Source organism: Elephantulus edwardii, unplaced genomic scaffold (assembly GCF_000299155.1).
Source record: "Elephantulus edwardii isolate Elephantulus edwardi_28Jun2011 unplaced genomic scaffold, EleEdw1.0 scaffold00070, whole genome shotgun sequence".
Classification (NCBI taxonomy): domain Eukaryota; kingdom Metazoa; phylum Chordata; class Mammalia; order Macroscelidea; family Macroscelididae; genus Elephantulus; species Elephantulus edwardii.
The window spans coordinates 1,265,475-1,286,886 of record NW_006399820.1 but is presented as its reverse complement, the minus strand read 5'-3'; the positions used below and the strand labels follow the sequence as shown (position 1 = coordinate 1,286,886).

Sequence of the window (21,412 nt, the reverse complement as noted above, 5' to 3'; positions counted from 1 at the left end):
GGTTCCCATGGATTTGATTTAATATTCCTTAGCTTCAGCTTGAACTTGCATATGAGTAGTTGGTGGTCTTTTCCACAATCAGCACCTGACCTAGTTTTCACAGCTTATAATGAACTTCTTCAGTGGTTATTTCCATAGATGTAATCAATCTGATGCCTATGCATACCATTAGGTGAAATCTGTGTGTATAACCTGCGTTTATGTTTCTCATAAAACATAAATAAGTCAATGAATAAGTCATTGTAAAATATGCAATCACTCTATCTCCAGCTTGATTTCTGTCACCAAGTACATGTTTTCCAACTACTGATTCTTCTTCTCTTCTCTCAACTTTTGCATTCTAGTCACCCATTGTTAGTAATGCATTTTGATTGCATGCTCGATCGATCTTTGACTGTAAAAATTAGTAGACATTTTCTATTTCCTCTTTTTTGACTCTGGTTGTTGGTGCGTGTATCTGAATGATAGTGGTATTCACCAGACTTCCTTGTATGCATATGGATATTATCCTGTCACTCACAATATTGTATTTCACGATCTATCTAGAAATTACATTTTTAACTATGAAAGCAATCCCAGAACACTTGATAGTGCTAATGTGAAACCTATGTTTGGACCAGGAGGCAGTCGTCAGAACAGAGCAAGGAACACTGCATGGTTCAAAATTGGGAAAGGTGTACTCAAGGGATGTGTCCTATCTCCATACTTTTTCAACCTCTATGCAGAACAGATTATCCGGGAGGCTGGACTGTATGAGGAGAAGTGTGGCATCAGGTTTGGTGGAAGATTCATCAACAATTTGCATTATGCGGATGACACAACCCTGTTTGCTGAGACTGAGGAGGAACTGAAGTGCTTGCTGCAGAAGGTCAAGGGCTGCAGACTTCAATATGGATTGGGGCTCAATATCGAGAAGACAAAGATTCTTACCACTAGGCCAATTGGCAGCATCAGGATGGATGGTGAAGAGATTGAGTTTGTTAACAGCTTTAGTTTACTTTGGTCCACAGTCAACATTCTTGGCACCAGCAGCCAGGAAATTAAAATTATTAAATATCAATAAATATAATAATAATAGTAATAATAATAATAATAATAATAATAATAATATAAAAATTATTGTGATGGAAAGTCTTCTGTTAAAGACCTCTCCAAAGTACTGAAGAGCAATGGTGTCACTCTAGAGACTAAGGTGTGCCTGTACAGGCCATGGTCTTTGCAATCACTTGCTATGCATCAGAGAGCTAGACAATGATTAGGGAGGACAGAAGGAGAATTGATGCCTTTGAGTTGTGGTGTTGGAGAAGAGTATTGAATATACCATAGACTGTCAAGAAAATGAACAGGTTTATCCTGGAGAAGGCTAAACCAGGCTGCTCCTTGGAGGAAAAGACTCTGAAGCTTCATCTGACATACTTTGGACATGTTGCAAGGAGGGACCAATCCTTGGAGAAGAATGAGGGTGGAGGGGCAGCACAGGAGAGGAAGACTCTCTATGAGATGGATTGATTCAGTGACTGAAGTAATGGGAGTGAGTGTATCAGGGATAGTGAGATTGGCACAGGATAGAGCAGAGTTTAGGGCTGTTGTACATAAGGTCGCTATGAGTCGCAGGTGACTTGACGGTACATAACAATAACAACATTGCTTTCCTCTTAATTACTGCCTCAGTCAGTTGTGATCTTAAACAATTTCCTCTACCATTTGGTTTTCCTCAAAAAGCTGAACATAGAAATTCCATATGATGAAGGTATTCCACTGCTAGAAATTCACCTCAAGGAAAACAGAACTGAGACAAAAATGGAGATTTGTACATCGATGTACAGCATTATTCACAATAGCAAGAATGTGGAAACAGTCCAAATGTCCATCAACAAACTACTGGATTGAGATATTGTGGTATATGCATACAATAGAATACTACTTGGCATGCAGAAGTAATGATTTTGAAAAATACTATATAACATGGGAGAGGCTAGAGAGCATTATGCTTCATGAACCAACTTATATTTATAAGGACAAATACTGTATAAGACGTTGTTGTTATGTGCCTTCAAATCACTTGAGACTCATAGCAACTCTAAGTACAACATCTCTGAACCCTGCTCTATCCTGAGCGAACTTCATTGTCTCTGACACACCTACCCCCATTATCCCAGTCAACAAGTCAATCCATTTCATCTAGGGTCTTCCTCTCTTGTTGCTGTTGTTATGTGCCATCGAGTTGCCTGCAACTCATAGTAACTCTATGTACAACAGCCCTAAACCCTGTTCTACTCTGTGCCAATCTCACTGTCTCCAACACACCTACCCTGATCACCCCAGTCACCAAACCAATCCACCTCATAGAGGGTCTTCCTCTCCTGGTTTAACCCTCTCTTTGATGAATGTGTTCATTTTATTAGCAGTCCATGGTATAGTCAATACTCTTGTCTAGCACCCAAGCTCAAAGTGTCGATTTTCATTCTATCATCTTTTGTCATTGTCCAGCTCGCTGACGCATAGCAAGTGATTGCAAAGATTATGGCCTGTATCCAGTGCACCTTAGTCTCCAGAGTGACACCATCGCTCTCCAGTACTTTGTACTTTTGTATAAACAGAAGGGTAACTAGTATGATAGATGTGGCTATCCAAAGAGGGTATAGAATGGGGCAGTTAAGGTTCTGAAAGGGGGAGAAATAATGGGGTTGCCAGAGTTGCTTGATTGGAGGGAGGGGGTGAAGGAATTATGAAAGATCCTGTGAGGATCTGAAAAGACAGGGTGATAGTGGACATAGATCAATGGTAATTGGTTTTATAAGATACAATGTATGGGGATAATTATATGACACATAATATGAATGAAAAACAAAAACTTAAAAACAAAACCAAACAAAACTCAATATAAAACCAATTACCTCTAGTTGTTTTTGACAAATACCCTCAGGGAAAAGGCTTTCACCCTGGCAAGCTTAAACTCAGGGCAAATAAAGATAGTAGTGCAAATCTGCCTTTCCAGGCAGCTATCAACTAGGTTAAATAATGGTATTTGTCTGGGAATTGGGCTTTAGAGAAGGTCAAACATAGCTTAGGTTTTTTCCTAGTGATGGCTAAGCTGATAGTTTTCTTAGTAATTGTGGGCTATTGGTTTTCAAGACTATCACGAAGCTGAAGAGGGAGTGAGATGAGTGGAGGGGCTGTTAAAATGTCACAGAACTTGGCGGTTTTCACCAAGCTTCAGCCATTATTTCCTAAATAAGTATTCCCCATGTTACTATATGTTTTTGATTCATTTTCATAGTTCCAAAAAAGGTTGGCTCTTACCATTTTTTTCCTCTAGGGATTTTTGTTGTTGTTGTTTTTACAGGACAGAGAATTTTAAGACGTATTTATTCCACGATTTTTAAAAATGATTTTTTAAAATCATTCTGGGGACCAGTAATTAACATAAAAGACCTAGTGAATTTATTTCTTTTCATAACATATACATGCCTATTTTTGTTGTGAAAGATAATCTGAAAATTGCCTGCTCTTTCCTTACATAAACTATGTGTTTACTTTTAAGTGAGCTGACAGATTATCATGCGTTTTGATCCCACCCCATTTAGGATTCTGGCTCTTCAGGAAAACTTCCTTCTCCAATTTAAAATGGATGTAAGTATTGACATTCCTCCAGATGGATTTCTGTCACTCTATCATTTTTGTTTCTCCAAAGATTTGATAGAGAGAAAGGAAGGTATCTATTTGTCTTGGCTTTAACATATTCAGGGAGCTTTGTTGACCTAGGTACTGAGAGTGTGGGATAGCGTCAGTTTCAGATCTGTTGTTCATAGAGTTGATATGAGTTATTGTCAACTCAACAGCACTTAACAGCAACAGTAACTGAAAAGGCTTTAAAGAATTCAGTGTTATTGAATAAAAGTTTTAAGAGCTATTCCTGAGCCTAGAAGTTGTATAATTGCCATTCCTCGCTGTTTGACGTGATACTTTCTCCTTAACAGGCCTGTTCCACAGAAGAAAGAAAGAGGGACTTTGAGAAAATCTTTGCCCATTATGATGTTGTATGTATACTTGTTCATATTGTTTTTATTATCTTTATATATAAAGACTTATATGATGAATACTGATCCCACATATATACTGACATATAAAGATACACTAAATATAAACTTCTCTGTATAAACTTGAGACTATAAAGGGTTTAATTTTGTTGGACATAATGTTGAGATGAGTTGGAGTCAATTCAAAGGCCCCTAGCAAAAAAATCAACAAGTGTAAATGGCCAAAATAAGTGTTTATAGTTGAGAAGAAAATAAAATCACAAAGTTTATTTTTATTTCTTGGTTCCATACTAAGAGTAGGTTTCTCTTTCTGGTCTCCATCCAAAATTATATGCTCAAAGAAGCAAACCCAGACAAACAAATGACAACAGCAAAATTACATCCTATGCAAAGACATAGATGCAAAGTTAGGTCTACACGTTGTTGTTGTTAGGTGTCGTCGAGTCATTTATGTTTGTCAAACTCTTAGAACTAGGTATGATAGATAGCAAGTAATTGATTAAGTTTGATAAATAAACTAAGAAAACAGAATTTTAGAAATCACATGTTAAAGATTCATAACTAATTAAACTTGAATATATTCACTGTCATAATTGAAACTTTAAAAAAACCCTGAAATTCTTTTGAGGTATATTTCACAGAGTTTTGTGGGTTATAAAATGGGTGGGCAACTGTAATATTCTTGACATTTTCCCTCCAGTTTTATCTTCAGACCAAATGATAACTCTAATATTCTCACTCAATCTATTCCCTCTTGATTTAAAATCATACTTTTATAATCACTAAATCATAAAGTGAAATGTGAAAGAGAATGTTAACTTATCCTGAAAAGAATCGATAAATGGGAAGTTAACACTTAGCTGAACAAATGTCTGGTACTTGGAAAACAAATCAAGTCAGTATATGCCATACTAACGCTATTTGTCAGAATCAAGTAGCTCACAGCTACTGCTTCCCATTTGGTTGCAATGGGAGGAAAGGCAAGAGTGTTATTTACAATGAATTTTTAAATTCATGTGGAATGTTCACATTTTTTATACAAAGAACATACATTGGAATTTGCCATTTCTGAATTTGTTTGCATTTAGAAAAGAATACTGATTTGATTCATTTGCCTAATTTATTCTTTAGCTTTTTGATTGAAGAAAATGACATTTGCACGCTTGGATCTTGTACTTTTCAGAGCAAAACTGGAGCCCTAGAAGGCCCAGAGGTAGACGGATTTGTCAAAGACATGATGGAACTTGTCAAGGTAATTTCGTGAGTCTGTAAGTGATTCCAATCACGAAGTGAGGTTGCCATTGAGACTGATTTCTTTGTTTGTTTTTGAGAATCAGTGATTAGTGCCAGAGAATAAACCTGGAAACAGTGTCTATTTAGCAATCACCAAATTTTTATGGAAGTGAACAAATTTGTTTTTTCTCTCAAAATAATTTGTAGTTTAACTTAAAATGACATCCATTGTAACTTGAACTCTGCCTTATTCTGTGCTATCCTCATTATCTCTGACACTCATGACTCAAGTCACAGTGTCAATGAATTTCTTTAGGATCTTTCTCTCCTTTGCCAACTCTCCATCTTTCCAAGTATGGTATCTTTCTTCAAAGAATAGTGTCACCTAGCTACATATCCAAAGAAAGAAAGACAAAGCTTCACTATCCAAGGAGCACTCGGGGTGCACTTTTTCCAACTCATCTGTTTGTTCTTTTGACAGTCTATGCTACATGATTTAGTTGGCAGAAAAGTTGCCATTCCTTTCTTTCTATAAGACTGAATAGATGAAAAATTTAATAGCCTTCTATCTTTAGGGAAGGGCACTCTGATGGCACAGTCTATGCAGCTAATGCAAAGGCTGCACTTCTCTGGTGGTTTGAAGCCACCTATAGCTCAATGGGAGAAAGATGGGCAATCTCCCCTTATATGACTTACAGGCTCAGAATCTGCAGGAGGGTCAGCTCTGAGTTGGTTCTTACTTGATGGCAGTGAGTTTGAGTTTTAGCTCTAAGGATGTTTTTTAGTCTTGTTTGTAGCACAATAACAATGTCCTGAGTGGCCTAGTTATTAAAAGATTAAAGTAGCAATACACAGGATTTCTTTCAATATCTGATTAAAATTGTGGAAGCTTGCAGCAGAAATCGGTCTAGACACCAATTCTGGCATAAATCTCTACGGAATTTATATACTATGATTGAGCAGGCATCGATGAGGATTTTTTCTTCTGGATTCTAAGAAAAAATGAAAATCCCAGAACACTTGATTGTGCTCATGTAAAACTTATACTTGGAAAAAAAAACAAAACAAAAACTTATTCTTGGACCAGGAAGCTGTCCTTAGAACAGAGCAAGGAAACACTGTGTGTTTCAAAATAAGGAAAGAAGTGTGTCAGAGATGCGTCCTGTCTCCATACCTTTTCGATCTGCATATGGATTTAAAAATCTATATGCAGATCAGGCCATTCCGAAGGCTGGACTTTATGCAGAGGAATGTAGCATCAAGAGTGAAGGAAGACTCATCATAGTTGTGTGCAGATGGTACAACCTTGCTTGTTGGAAGGAAGGATGACCTGAAGTATTTGCTGTAGAAGATCAAGGACTGTAGTCTTCAATATGGATTGAAGCTCAACATCAAGAAGACTAAAATTCTCACCACTGAGCCAATTGGCAGCATCATGATAGATGGAAAAGACAGATTGAGATTGTTCACAATTTTGTCTTGCTCGGGCCACAATTAATACTCTTGGTACCAGCAGTCAGAAAACCAAAAGATGAATTACATTGAGGATGTCTGCCATCAGGGACGGCTCAAGTGTTAAATAGCACTGATGTTAGTCTAGAGACTAAGCTGCACCTGATCCAAGCCATGGTCTTTACAATTACTTGCTTGCTATGCATCAAAGAGCTAGACAATGACTATTGATCACAGAAGAAGAATTGATGCCTTTTAGTTGTGGTGGTGGAGAAGAGTATTGAGCAAACCATGGACTGCTAAGAGAACAAACAAGTCTATCTTGAAAGGGGTAAAACCAAGGTGCTCCTTGGAGGCAAGGATTTTGAAGTACCATCTCATATGCCTTTGGCATGTTTTCTGAAGGGACCAGTCCTTGGAGAATTACATCATGTTTGGCAGAGTGAAACGACAGCACAAGAGAAGAAGACCTTAGATGAGATGGATTGACAGAGTAACTGGGGTAATAGGAGTTGGTGTGTCAGAGACAATGAGACTGACTCAGGATAGGGTGAGGTTCAGAGTCACCAGCAACTCAAAGGCATATAACAACAATCCGAATGAATATGATATCTTCCAAGATACATTTTTTTGTCATTCCCATTCCAAAATGTCCTTTGCCTCCTCTTTTCTTTTCATGTATTGCTTGAACTTGATATCCTACATGATATTTGCACATTCAAAATGATTGATGGGCATTGATACACTCTTGACTTTGATACTGATTGCTAAAAGAAAATTTCATTTTACTCATTATCTATTTAATGCAGAATAATTTCTTAAATAAAAACTGAGCAATTATCTGTGGGGCATTGAAGTTGCATAGCTGAAGGCCTTGCTCATCTGGAGTTTTAATTTCCTTTTGTTAGAATGAATGATGTTTTAGTTTCCTAGTGCTGCTGTAACAGAAATACTACAAGCAGGTGACTTCCCATGCGATTAACTGCCTCTGAAAACCTGCTGAAGGTTCAGCTATAGTAATGGTACACAAGAATGTGTACACAGTTTAAAGGGTCCAAAGTTCAAATCCAGTGTCAAGGGGAAGTTCTTTATTTAGTTCACCTTTTTAAAAAATTATTATTATTATTATTATTATTATTAATTTTGATGAAAATTTACAAAGCTATAGCATGTAATATCTTGAGTTCTTAGGCTTGTAGATTTATCTGCCTCTATAGTCTTCAGAGTTTGTACTCCCCTATATACTTGCTTATCTGTCTAGGCTGCTGTTTATATACCTCACAGGTGATAAGATTTATGGTTGTTGTTGTTATGTACCATTGAGTCAACTACAACTCATAGTGATCCTATGCACAACAGCTCTGAACGCTGCTCTATCCTCGGCCAATCTCACTGTCTCTGACACACCTACCCTCATTACCCTAGTTATTGTGCAAATCCATCTCATTTGGGGTTTCCTTTTCTCCTGCACTGTTCCGTGACCCTTCAAAGCCTGATGTTCTTTTCCAAAGACTGGTCCCTACTGGCTACATTTCCAAAGTATGTGAGGTGGCATCTCAAAATCCTTGCTTTCAAGAAACTTGATTTTGCTCTCTCCAGGACACATCATTTTGTTCTCTGGGCAGACCATGGTATGTTCAATACTTTTCTCTAGCACAGCAACTCAAAAACATCAATTCTTCTTCTGTCATCCTTGATCGTTGTCCAGCTCTCTAATGTATAGCAAGTAATTGCAAAGACCATGTCTGTATCAGGTGCACCTTAGTCTCTAGACTGATATCCCTGCTCTTCAGTACTTTGGAGAGGTCCCTGACAGTAGATTTTCCTAAAGCAAATTGTCTTTTGATTTCCTGACTGCTGTTGCCAAGAGTGTTGATTGTAGAACCGAACAAGCTGAAACTGAACAATCTCAATCTCTTCTCCATCTATCACTATGCTGTCTGTTGGCCCAGTGGTGAGAAACTTTAAAGAAAACCCTATTCTCAGACTCCACAGGAATGGAATTAGTGCTTCAATACATATTTTGGAAGACACAATTCAACCCAAAACTTCCACCTGTTGGCCCTTAAAATTCACATATTTCTTAAAATTTATATCATACAAAACACTATCACCCTATCACAAATGAGATGGCCATCCTGTTTTTCAGAGTTTGAAGTCCTCCATGATTAGGAGCTGAGACCACTCCCTGCTTGAATGTAGAGCCTGGTGGTCCAGAAATTTCCCCAGCAAGAGGTCATAGGCCTCTGCTTCTACTAGGTCTTATTTTCGAACGTCTGGACAGACAGCAGAACAGTGTGTGTGCATTCTCAGTAAAAGTTCATCATCAATCATCAGATAACCTTTCCTCCCTCTTTCTTTCCTTTGCTGTGTCCTAAAGGGGAGCTCTGGTGGTGGCCTAGTTTGTAGTGTCTTACCCTGTTGACCCAAAGTTATCTATCAATGGAATCTTCTTCTGTGCCATGTGTTGTTTATGTTGTGTGTCTTCAAGCTGGAATAGACTCGTAGTTGACCCTCCAGTGGGTTTTTAGAGGCAGTTAATTGCACAGGAGAAGATTGCCCATTCTTCTCCTGCAGAATTGTTGGAACCACATGCCTTTGGGATTGCAACACAACTTCTTACCATTATGTCACCACAGCTTCTGAAAACTCAATGAAAGGTCAACCATCAGTCAGTTGTGACTTAACTAACAGCAATGAGAGAGAGATTCCCTTAGTAATCTCTGCTTAGTGCAAATGATTAAGGACTCTAGCAGGAGGCGCTGGAGGTTTGAGTGCACCCTGAGGTGCTTTGAAAAAAAGTCCTGACAACCTATTTTTAATCAGCCATTTAAAACTCTGTGGCTCATACTCGTGCATTCGTGCATTCACCATAAGTCACAATCAACTCAAACACATTCCCCCCCCCCTTTCATTTTAGCCTAAATTTGTGGAAAATAAAATTTTCTTGGCTCTGAGGTCTAGTTTGTTGCTCAAGATCTTGCCTGGCATCCCACATTTTTGCCAGACTGTGGGATGCATCTGGGTAGGCCTGAAGGATAGGCAGTGCTTGAAGTGGAAGTCATCGGAAGCATGCGAGGAGGGAGAGTGATGAATTGCTGCTGCATCTCTTTCTTACATTTATTTTATGAAAGGACTGGACATATTTTCAGGTGAGAAAGTACAAAATGACTGACAGTGCTTTGGAGTTTACAGATCTGAGCTCTAATCTCAGGTCAGCTATTTGCAAGTTATATGTCAGCAGGCAAATTAGGATCTTTGATACCTGTCCTCTTGTCTATTAAACGAGCTCAATGACAGCTATTTGTCTAGATTGTATGAAGACTAGGAACAACACATACATGTAGCACAATCCCTGAGGTGTAGTATAAGCTGCAAAGGTATAAATACTTATTCTTTTGATGAAACAAAGCTACGGTAATCATAAAAGTTTCTGAGCATAAGAAGAATCAGAATTAGAGAGGAAATGTCATAAATGGAGTCAGCAGCTCGGTATGTGGCTGAGCCATTTTAGTGGAAAATCCTACCTGAAATTATAATGTAAGGAAGACAGTGACAAAGAGAATTCCTAAGAGCTAGTTATGCTTGTTAAAAAAAATTAACTTATATATAGCTCAACTCAATTCATGGCTGTCTAATGAGAACCAACTCACAACTGACATTCCAGCGACTTTGCAGAGACTGTATATCGCACTGGAGGAGATGAATATCTTCCCTCCCCCCCTGCCCCCCCATGGAACTGCTGGACCTCTGGGTTAGCAAAGTGACATTTTTTTGTTGTTGTTTTTTTTTTTTTTGTTAGAGAATGTTCAGCCAAAACTGATTAATTGCTGACCCTCCAGCAGGATTTTGGTGGCTATAAATCATACCAGAGATTGGCTATCTTCCTTCTTTGGAGCAGCTGGTGGATTCGAACTGAGTGCCTTTGGTTTGCTAGCACAGCTCCTTATCACTAGGCCACCAGATCTAGGCATTGTTTAACTTAAACTCACTGCCTTTGAGTCAGTTCTGACTTCTGGAAGGGCTCTATCAGGTTTAAGGGGCTGTAAATCACAACAGGAGGACATTGCCCACCTCTCTCCCACGGAGCGGGTGCTGGATCCTAAAAAGCAGAGATGTACAGTCTTTGACTTAGTAGCACATCTCCCTACAGACCACACTATAAGAGATCCCCATTAGGCAAAAATTAACCTGTGTATATTTGTTATTACTCATAGTTTTAAAAGTTTTGCTTACTTTTCAGATTATAAGATCATTCTACATATAGTATAAAAACTGAAAATTGAGAAAATGAGCAGGTAAAAAACAAACGAAAATTCAAGTTCTGACTATCTTAGATACTAGCTTTGTCTTTACCACTCACCAGGTCTCTAATGGTAGACAAGGCATTTAGTTCTCCATGTCTCAATTCCCTCATCTGCAAGGTGAGAATACTGAGATGCTGTGCCCGGACGTCCTGCTCTGTCAGCAGAGTTAGAACCGATGGGATGGGACCCGATCCTACCACTGCTGCCACATTGGTTTTATGGTCCCCGAGAGCCTTCATTTTTTTAAATCTCAAATTAAAAGAGACCAGGGAACTTATCAGCATATAGTTGTTGGGACAATTGGTAAATACTCTGTGAGAGGCAATAGCTAGTTGTCTACACACACAGCAGGCTCAGACATTGCCTCATCTTGTGCCATCATAACAATCATTGTATTGGAGTCCATTGTTGCAGTCATTACATTTTTTTAATAAAATTAAATTATATTTTATAAAATTAATTTAGTTTATTACTTTTTATTAAAAATAATTTTTAAAGTCAGTTGGGCAAGTTGCTGTCTTCCAAATATCTTTTTTTTTAGTTTTTTAATTGCAATTTTTGAGAAAGTTTACAAAGAGCTTGGTTTTTGTTCGTTCATTTATACACATTTTCCTCCTTAGCCCTATTTTTTTTAAACGTGTTTTAAGTGCCTTCCAGATTAGGAAGCTCATCTCCTAGCACTGTATCAGACAGTATTCTATTATGATTTATAGAGTTTTTACTGGCTAATCTTTGGAAGTATATAAGAAGAAATATAGGGAGCTCTGGTGACTTAGTGATAAGAAGTTGTACTATAATCCCAGAGGCACTCAACTAAATTCCACCAGCTGCTCTGCAGGAGAAGGATGAACAGTCTTCTCATGTGAGATTTACTGCCTCTGAAAACCTACTAGAGAGTTAGCTATCAGCCAGTTCCAATTCAACAGCGCACAATAACAACATCAATATTTGGAAGTAGATTGCCAGGCCTTTCTTCCTAGTCTGTTTTAGTCTGAAAACTCTATGGGAACCTGCCTATTCATGGATGATTCTGCTGGTATTTGAAATGCAGGGAGCATAGCTTCTAGCATCATAGCTACAGAATGTCACTACAGTATGGCAAAACTGACAAATGGCTAATAGGAAAGACAATTAATATTGTACTAATCCAGTTCCCAAATAACATGCCTTCAGAAACTCTACGAACCTGGATAAATGTCTATAGTTGTAGAGGGGCTTCAAGCCTTTTGTTCATAGGGTTGTTAGGAGTCTATGAGTTGTGCTTTACTTGACGCAATCATCAACAACAACAATGTATTGGTTATTATCTTTAACAATATTATTATTAACAGCACAATAAATATTAGCAATTGTTATGACAATAGCTATAGGGAACTTTGATGGCCTAGTCTGTAGGGAGTTGGCTGCTAACCCAAAGGTGGTGCTCTTCTGGCAGTTAAAATTCACCAGTGGCTCTGAGGGAGAAAGATGGGCAATTTCCTCCTGTGCAATTTACAGCCTCTGAAAACTCACTGGAAGGTCAACTTTGATTCAATTCTGACTTGACAGCAATGAGCTGGGTTTTTGTTTGTTTTTGTATTATTATTATTATTTATTATTATTCTAGTTTATTTACAAAATTCAAATGCTATGTTTTTTTCAGACCAGATTCTTCCAATTACCCTCACCCCCCCGTCAAATTATACAACCCCATTATTAATCCCCTTCTCCTGCACATCCTCATCCCTCTACTTCCACCCTCCCCCACCTCCCAGATCTTTATACTCATTCTACAATAATGGTGTTATACAATATTTGTCCTTTTATGACTGAGTCAGTTCACTCAGCTAATGCTCTTCAGTCCCTCCCAACCTAGGTAATAATTTACAAAATCATTGCTCCTGCATGCCGTGTAGTATTCCAAGTATTCCATTGTATGAATGTACCATAATTTCTCAATCCATTCATTAGTGGTTGGACATCTGGGCTGTTTCCATGTTCTTGCTATGGTGAATAATGCTGCTGTGAACATTGGCGTACAAGTCTCCTTTTGGGCCTCAGTTCTCATTCTTTTGGGGTATATTCCAAACAGTGGAATAGCTGGGTCATATGGAATTTCTATGCTTATCTTTTTGAGAAAGCATCAAACTGCCTTCCAGAGTGCTTGTACCATTTTACAATCCCACCAAAAATGTATAAGTGTTCCTAAATCGCCACATCCTCTCCAACATTTATTACTTGCTGTTAAACTTTGCCTCTCTTACTGGTGTGAGATGGTATCTCATTGTGGTTTTGGTTTGCATCTCTCTTACTGTCAGTGATTTTGAGCATTTCTTCATGTGTTTGTTTGGTTTTTTTTAAATAGTGTTGTGACTATATCACAAACATAAGAGAAACTAAACTCACTGTCATCAAGCCATTTCTAACTCATAGTGACCCATCAGGTTTCCAAGGCTGTAAATCCTTATGGGAGAAGACTGCTCATCTTTCTTTACAGGAGTGGCTGGTGGATTTGAAGTCAGTTATCAACCCAAGACATAATGAGTTATATCACTGTATCTCTCATAACTTTACTCATTCTGATTTTCATTATTGCCATATGATTTTCTAAGGTAGTTGTATCCATTGTTATTGTATTAGATTTCTTCTTAAAAATTAACTATTTTTTTAAAAATCTGGAACACTTCACAAATTTTCATGTCCTTTTGCAGAGGCCATACTAGATCTAATCCCAATAAGAATTGACACTTTTGAATCTGGGTAATCTTACTAATTTTTTAAAAATTATTTTATATTTATTTGCATACAAAATTAATTTACATTGTGTTTCACACTTCCTTTCATTAACATTGTGTTTCATACAATCATTGCCATACATTGTGTTTTCTAAAACAAATTCCCATTGAATTATACCCACATTACCCTATCTTTTCAAGTCCCCTCAAGATCTTTCCCATTTCCTTTATCCCCTCCCTACATCTATTAGGTTGTACTTCCCTGTTCAATAAACAATAAATGCTGCCCTGGATGGATGCACTTACCAAGTTGTGCCAAGAATTCTGGAGGACAACTACTTGGCCAACTGAATGGAAGAGATTTATATTTGTTCCCATTTCAAAGAAAGGTGGCCTGAGAGAGTGTGGAAATTATCAAACAGTATCATTAATATCATGTACAAGCAATGTTGTTGTTGTTGTTAAGTGTCATTGAGTTGTAGACAACTCATAGCGACCCTATGAACAAAAGAACGGAACAATTTTATCACTTTTCATTTTTTTCTTGGAAATGGATGCCACTCCTGATTCCAAGCTTGTTTTAATCAGGGAGCTCCACTAAACACTGTCCACCATGGGTAACCATTATTGCATCTGACAGATCAGTGTCACAGTGTTCAGCATCACAACAATCACAAGTTACCTCTGTACAGCAAACGGACATAACAATGCCATGACACTTAGAAAAATGTTAGACCTGAAACAGTTAAAACCAGGCCTGAAGGTCACAGATTAAAATCACCCACCCTTGGCTTGGTAGCATCACTTTCTGTTCACTAGGCCAATTCTGCTTAAAATTATAAGAAATAACTGGAACAACACATCAACAGAGAACTGCCAGATATGCAGGCTGGATTTAGAAGAGACCATGGTACTGGGGCTATTGTAGCTAATGTTAGATGGATCTTGGCTGAAAGCAGGGAATACCAGAGGAATGTCTATCTGTGTTTCATTGACTATGCAAAGGTATTTGACTGTGTGAATCACAACAAACTGTGGCCGACTCTAAGAAGAACACTTGATTGTGCTTATGTCAAACCTATACTTTGACTAGGAGACAGTCATCAGAACAGAGGAAGGAAATGCTCCATGGTTCAAAATCAGGATGTGTCCTATCTCCATACCTTTTCAATCTATATACGGAACACATCATCTTGGGCATGTTGTTAAGAAGGGACCAGTCTTTGCAGAGAGACATCATGCTTTGATGGTGGAGGGAAAATGCAATTGAGTAAGACCTTCAATGAGATGGATTGATTCAGTAACTGGGGTAATGAGGGTACGTGTGCCAGAGAAAATAAGGTTAGCACAGGATAGAGCAGATTTCAAGGCAATTTACTCATAGAGTCACTATGAGTCACAAATGATTCAACAGCCCATAAGGATAACAACAAACAATTTCAGGAACAACATTTTCGAAAAATACTACATAGCTTGGGAGAAACTAGAGAACATTATGCTGAGTGAACTAACTCACTCTCGTAAGGACAAACACTGCATAAGACCATTATTAAAAATTATTAAAAATAGAAGGATCCCTAGTAAAACGTATATGGGAACCAAGAGAGAATGGGTAGAAGCAGAGGGGTGATGGTAGGCAGGGGGAAATCACAGGATATCACAGATAATCTTACTAATTTTTAATGATTTCACCTCTCTCAGTTGCCCTTGAGATTGGCAATAGCTTTCAAAGTTCAGTTGAAGAGGAGGGAAATAAAATCCAAACCATCCACACAGTAAACAAGATATTTTTCCAGAGAAAACTATAAATAAGGGAGAAATATCATACCTGGTAATTGTTGATTCTAACTCTAGTTGAAGATTAGTTGGAAGCTGGAGCAAAGCTTAATCTTTGATAAACTCAAATTGTCTCTATCAGAAACCAGAGGACCCTCTATCACTTTTGTCCTTATCCTTCAATTTCTGTGTAGCCACTGGGGCAGCAAAAAAGCACCTCTAAATTTAAGTGAAAGCCAATTTAAAATAGAACTGGTTTCCAAGGAGTAAGTCAGATTGTGGTTAGTGTTACAGAAGTACTTTAGACAATCTCTTCTGATCATTCATCGAACTAAACTGGATGTGTATCATGCAGTTGGTAGTCAAATTATTAATGTTCTCCTCTGAAACTAGAAAACGAAAAGATTTTTTTTAAAAACTGAAAGTGGTTTTTTTTTTAAAAAAAAAACAAACAAAAAAACAACTCTTCATATAATTTGAAGGATTTGGCCAAGAGATGGCCTTTAGAGAAACTTAACTTTTATTGCCTCTGTAAATTCAGTCAGGTATGGCCATTTTCTTTATCTTCATCTTATAGGAAAGACCATGGTACAAGTAAACAGATTGATATCTAGGGTTTAATCTAAAAGTCAACTATTAGAGCATATTATAGTGCCAGTACAGATCTATCCTAGTTTCTAAGTTTATAAAACGGAACTAGGATTCCTGATATTTGCAATAATAACTCTGTCTTTTAGTTCTTAGAAAATCAAGATAATGTTATCTTGAGTTTTCATTATTTTTAATTTTTTTTTAAACCTGAAATTCTATTTATCAAATTCAGGAAAATGGTACCTGATACTGTTTTCTGTCTGATAAAGGAAATAGAAAATTCCTGATGGAGACAAACTACATCTTGAAGAAAATATAACCAGTGTGCTCCTTAGAGGCAAGGATGGTGAAGCTGCACATCCTTTGGACATGTTATTAGGAGGGACCAGTTCTTGGAAAAGGACATCATGCTTAGAAAGGTGAAGGGTCAATGGGTTCAAGTATGTCAGAGATGATGAGGCTAGCACAGGACAGGGCAAGGTTCAGATCTGTTATCCACAGAGCCATTATGAGCTATACTGGATTCATTGATGGCACCTGATGACAACAAATGAGACAACACTATCATTTTTGCATAAGAGGTTTGGTGCCTACAGTTGTCTATAAGAAGTCCTGGTGGTGTAGTATGTTAAAGATTGGCTGCAAACTGGACAGCTGGCAGTTTGAATCCACTAACAAGTCCATGGGAGAGAGATGAGGCAGTTTCCTCCTGTAGAGTATTATAGTCTCAGACCTTGATATAAAGTCACTAGAAGTTGGAATGGACTCAATGGCTTTGCACAGTTAGGTTTTTGTTTGTTTTGTTTTTGCATAATAATCTATACAAGCCCTGGTGGTGCAGCGTTTCTGTACATTGCACTTTGAACTCTGCAGTTACAATATAGGAGAAAAATGTAGCAGTCTGTTTTCATAAAAAGATTTAGTCTGGGAAACAAAATGGGACAGTTTTCCTCTGCCATATAGGGTCACTATGAGTCAGAATTGACTTGACAGTATACAAAGTTAACTCCCTGAGTGGTGCAAATGATTTGTATTCAGCTATTAACTTAAAGTTTGGCAGTTCAAGCCCACACAGTGGTCCACAGAAGGGCCTAGTAATCTAATTCTGTAAAGATTACAGCCAAAAAAGTCTTGTGGAGCAGTTCTACTTTGTAACACACAGGTTTGTCATCAGTTGAAATTGAATTGATGGGAATAGTTTCATTGTTTATTGATTAGGTAGTGTAAAAATAAAGACCAGAATTTGTAGATAAAAGTGCAAAATTAGGGAGCTCTGGTGGCCTAGTGGCAAGAAGCTGCACTGCAATCACAGAGATACAGGATTCAAATCCACCAGATGCTCTGTTGGAGGAGGGCCCATTTCCTCCTGTACCAGTCAGATCCAATTTGACGGTACACACACAGAAAATAATAAATTTTTTTAAAGAATTGCAAAATTAAAAGATAGAAAATGGAGATTACTAGTACACGCTGAGAAGCAAATATGAGCAAATGATTCTCTAGGGATGATCAGGATGTCTAGGAGATAATGAGAATCCCTACTTCTGCCCACCAAAAGTTCATTCTCTTCTCTAATAGACAACCTAAGTGTTTATCTTTGCTTTTAAAAGGAAAATTTTTTTTAAAAAGGAAAATTTTTGATAAGAGATGAGAGTGCCTAAACTCAATCATTAATTCTCATGCTTGTCATCTTATCACCAATTGTATTTTTCCTTCATTCATCATATTGTAAAAATGGAGTTTACATAATACATAAGACTGAATATAGTGACCCCAAACAAAATCAGAAATATAATCTCTCTACTGTAACAGACCCACTATTACCTGACTTTTCTCCTATGTGTATTTTATATATAGTTGAGGTTACAGTGAATACCACTGAGCCAATAAAAGTATCATAACAGATGGCGAATAGATTGAAGTTGTCAAAGATTTCATTTTACTTGGACCCACAATTGGCACCCAGGGTAACAGCAATCAAGAAATAAAAAGACATATTGCCTTAGGAAAATCTGTTCTTGAGGTCCTCTCCAAAGTACTAAAAAGTATAAATATCAGTTTAAAGATGAAAGTGCCCCTGATCCAAGCTACAGTATTTCCAATTGCTTCATATGCATCTGAAGGTTGGGCAATGAACAAGGTTGACTAAAGAAGAGTTAATGCCTTTAAATTGTGTTGTTGGTAAAGTGAACTGAATATCCCATGGACTGACAATAGAACAAACAAATCCATCCTGGAGGGAGTGCAACTAGAGGCAAATCTCAGAGGAAAAAAAAAACCAAAAAAAAAACCACACAAAAAAAAACACCCAAAAACCCCAGTGCAATCTTAGAGGCAAGTAAGAGGCAAAACTTTGTCTGGCATATTTTAGGCATATTATAAGCAGGGGCTAGGCATGGAAATAGACAACGCAGTAGGAAAGTTAGAGGATCAGAGAGAGAGAGGAAGACTCTCAATGAAATAGACTGACACAAGTGACTTCAACAATGGAAAGGAGCATGGCAGAAATGGTGCAAATGGTGGAGTATATGACAAAGTTCAGACTTGTGTTGACAAGGTGGTTAGGAGTTTGATTTGATAGCACCTAACAACTACATTACCTGCATTACTATACTACTCCGTGACATCTGGGATATCATTGCTAATGTCAGATGGATTCTGGATGAAAGAATAACAGAGGATGTCTATTTGCACTTTATTGACTATGCGAAGACATTTGACAGTGTGGATCACAACTGATTTTGGCAAACATTGAGAAGAATAGGATCCCAGAACAGTAAATTGTGCTTGTGCAGCCAAAAGGTTATTGTGCAGACAGAGCAAGGTAGCACTGCATAGTTTAAAATTGGTAGAGATGTGTGTTAGGATTGTATCCTTTCTCCATATCTATTTAATCTGGGTGCTGAACAAATTATTTGTTAAGAAGAATTAGGCATCAGGATGCGAGGAAGATGCATCAATAACCTTCATTATGCAGATGATACAATCTTGCTTGTTGAAAATGAGGGGGACTTGAAGCACTTGCTGCAGAAGGTTAAACACTGCAGCCTTCAATATGGATTGCATCTCAATGTTAAGAAAACAAAAATCCTTGCCACTGGATAAGCAACATCATGATGTATGGAGAAAAGATTGAGAACATCAACAAACCACCTTACTGGTTCCACAGTCAATATGGTTGGTACAAGCAGTCAAGAAATCAGGAGACTTAATGCACTGAGAAAGTCTATAGTCAGATACCTCACAAAATTATTAAGGAGCAATGATGTCAGTTTGAGGACTAAGATGAGCCAGATTCAGGTCTTTTCAGTCACTTTCTATGCATTTGAGAGAGGGACAACTAAATAGGATGACAGCATAAGAATTGGTACCTTTGAACTGTGGTGGCAGAGAAGATCTCATGGACTGTCAAAAACAAACAAACAAACAAAAAACCCAAAAAACACAAACAGATAAATCTTGGAGAAAGTGCAGCTAGAGTGCTCCTTGGAGGCAAAGATGGTGAAGCTTCATCTCACATACTTTAAACATGATGCTAGGAGAGATTTTTCTTTGGAGAGGAACATCATGCTTGGGAAAATAGAGGGACAATGAAGGAGAGGATGATCCTTAACCAGGTGGATTGACACAGTGACTGCAGGAATGGGTTTGAGTGTGTCAGAGACTGTGAGAACAACACATAATAGGGCAAAGTTCATATCTGTTATTTATAGAGTCTCTATGAATCACATTCTACCCAACAGCACCTAACAACAATAGCAGCAGCAGCTACAACTACATTATTAATCATGGAGTCCCTTGATAGTGAAATGGTTTTCAGGTGCTGAGTGTCCTGGTGATCTACTTCTGAAAATACCAGCCCTATGAATCACAGTTCTGCTGTGATCATCATAAGTCAATAGAGTTGACATCAAATATTGAATTAATTTACCCATTTATTTTCAATATTAGTCATAGTTTTAGTTACTGCATGATATCCCATCTGTGACTGGATCGTAGTTTACTCAAACATCTCCCTATTGCTAGTAATTTATATATGCTAGTCTCCATATTTGCAATTTAAAATAGATAATATCTTTATGCACGACTTTTTCTTGGTATTTGGACTTATCCCAGGAATAGAATTACAAAGTCCCTTTAAAATTCCCACCACCTATTGCCAAATTATAGCACATTTTTGAAGAGAATTAGATGCATGTGTCATCATGTCTTCTTTACAAACCTTTCCCTCTCAAGCCATACTTTCATTCCTTCACTGACTAGGGAGCTAATGACTTCATTTTGACCTGGACTTTTCTATCAATGAAGAAAACAGATTTATTAATATTTCTCACTATGATGTTGGTGATGTAATAAGTTGTCAACTCCAGGGTTATGAAAACATTTTTTTAAAGATAACTAGAAAAAGGCAATGTTGTATCCTATAAAATCAATTTTCTAATTAAAGAATATCAGCACTGACAGGTAATAGAAAGACAATTTTCAGACTGAAGGAATTCTTCATGTGTCATCCCTCAGCTAACAGCATGATCCTCTGGGTATGCCAGTCTCTAAAAGACATCTATTCAGGAGTTTTCCTGAAAGAATGCTACCATGATCTCTCATTTTACTTTTAAAATAGGCTATTTTGTTATTGCTGTTGTTAGTGTTGTTAAGTCCACTACAACTCTACAATCTTGTCCTCTGGCTACACCATCCTCACAGTCTGCCATGCTCAAGCCTATTGTTACAGTCACCGTGTCAGTCCATCTTGTTGAGGGTCCACTTCTTGTTCAGTGATCCTCTTACCCCATGATGCCTTTTTCCAAAGTCTTGCCTCTGCCGACAAAATGTCTACAGTGTATGAGACAAAGTTTCACTATCATTGCTTCTAAGAAGCACCCTAGTTGCACTTGGAGGTGACAATTGGAAAACATCTGGGACAGGACTGACTCTGGGTGTTTATTATTATTTCTTCCAGACTGGGAGAGATTAATGGGCTTGCTGACAGGCATCCAGCCAATGTCTTAATCACATCTTGACCTCCGCGTTACATAAACAAACACACACACACACACACACACACACACATCTTCAAACCCTAAAAGATTTTTCACTCAAAGAGAATCTTTTTTTGCAGGAGAAAAATACATGATTCACTTAGGGTTGGGAGCCCTTAGTGGAACTTGAATAAGGTAAACAAACACATTAGCTGTAAATGAGTATAAATGTGTATGAATGAGGGAGCACTGGTAGCCTAGTCTATAGGAAATTACCCTGCTAACCCAAAGTCTTTGCTTCTCTAACAATTCAAATTCAC

The 21,412-nt window shown here is 37.8% G+C and overlaps 1 protein-coding gene across 1 annotated transcript in view; it reads left to right on the top strand.

Moving 5' to 3' along the window:
* SCGN (secretagogin, EF-hand calcium binding protein) overlaps positions 1-21,412 on the top strand; it is a 107,911-nt gene that overhangs the window by 81,134 nt on the left and 5,365 nt on the right. Inside the window, exons 6-8 of the mRNA XM_006888681.1 lie at positions 3,588-3,633; positions 3,981-4,040; positions 5,224-5,292. Coding sequence (XP_006888743.1) covers positions 3,588-3,633; positions 3,981-4,040; positions 5,224-5,292 — 175 coding nt within the window. The remainder of the gene's footprint in view (positions 1-3,587; positions 3,634-3,980; positions 4,041-5,223; positions 5,293-21,412) is intronic.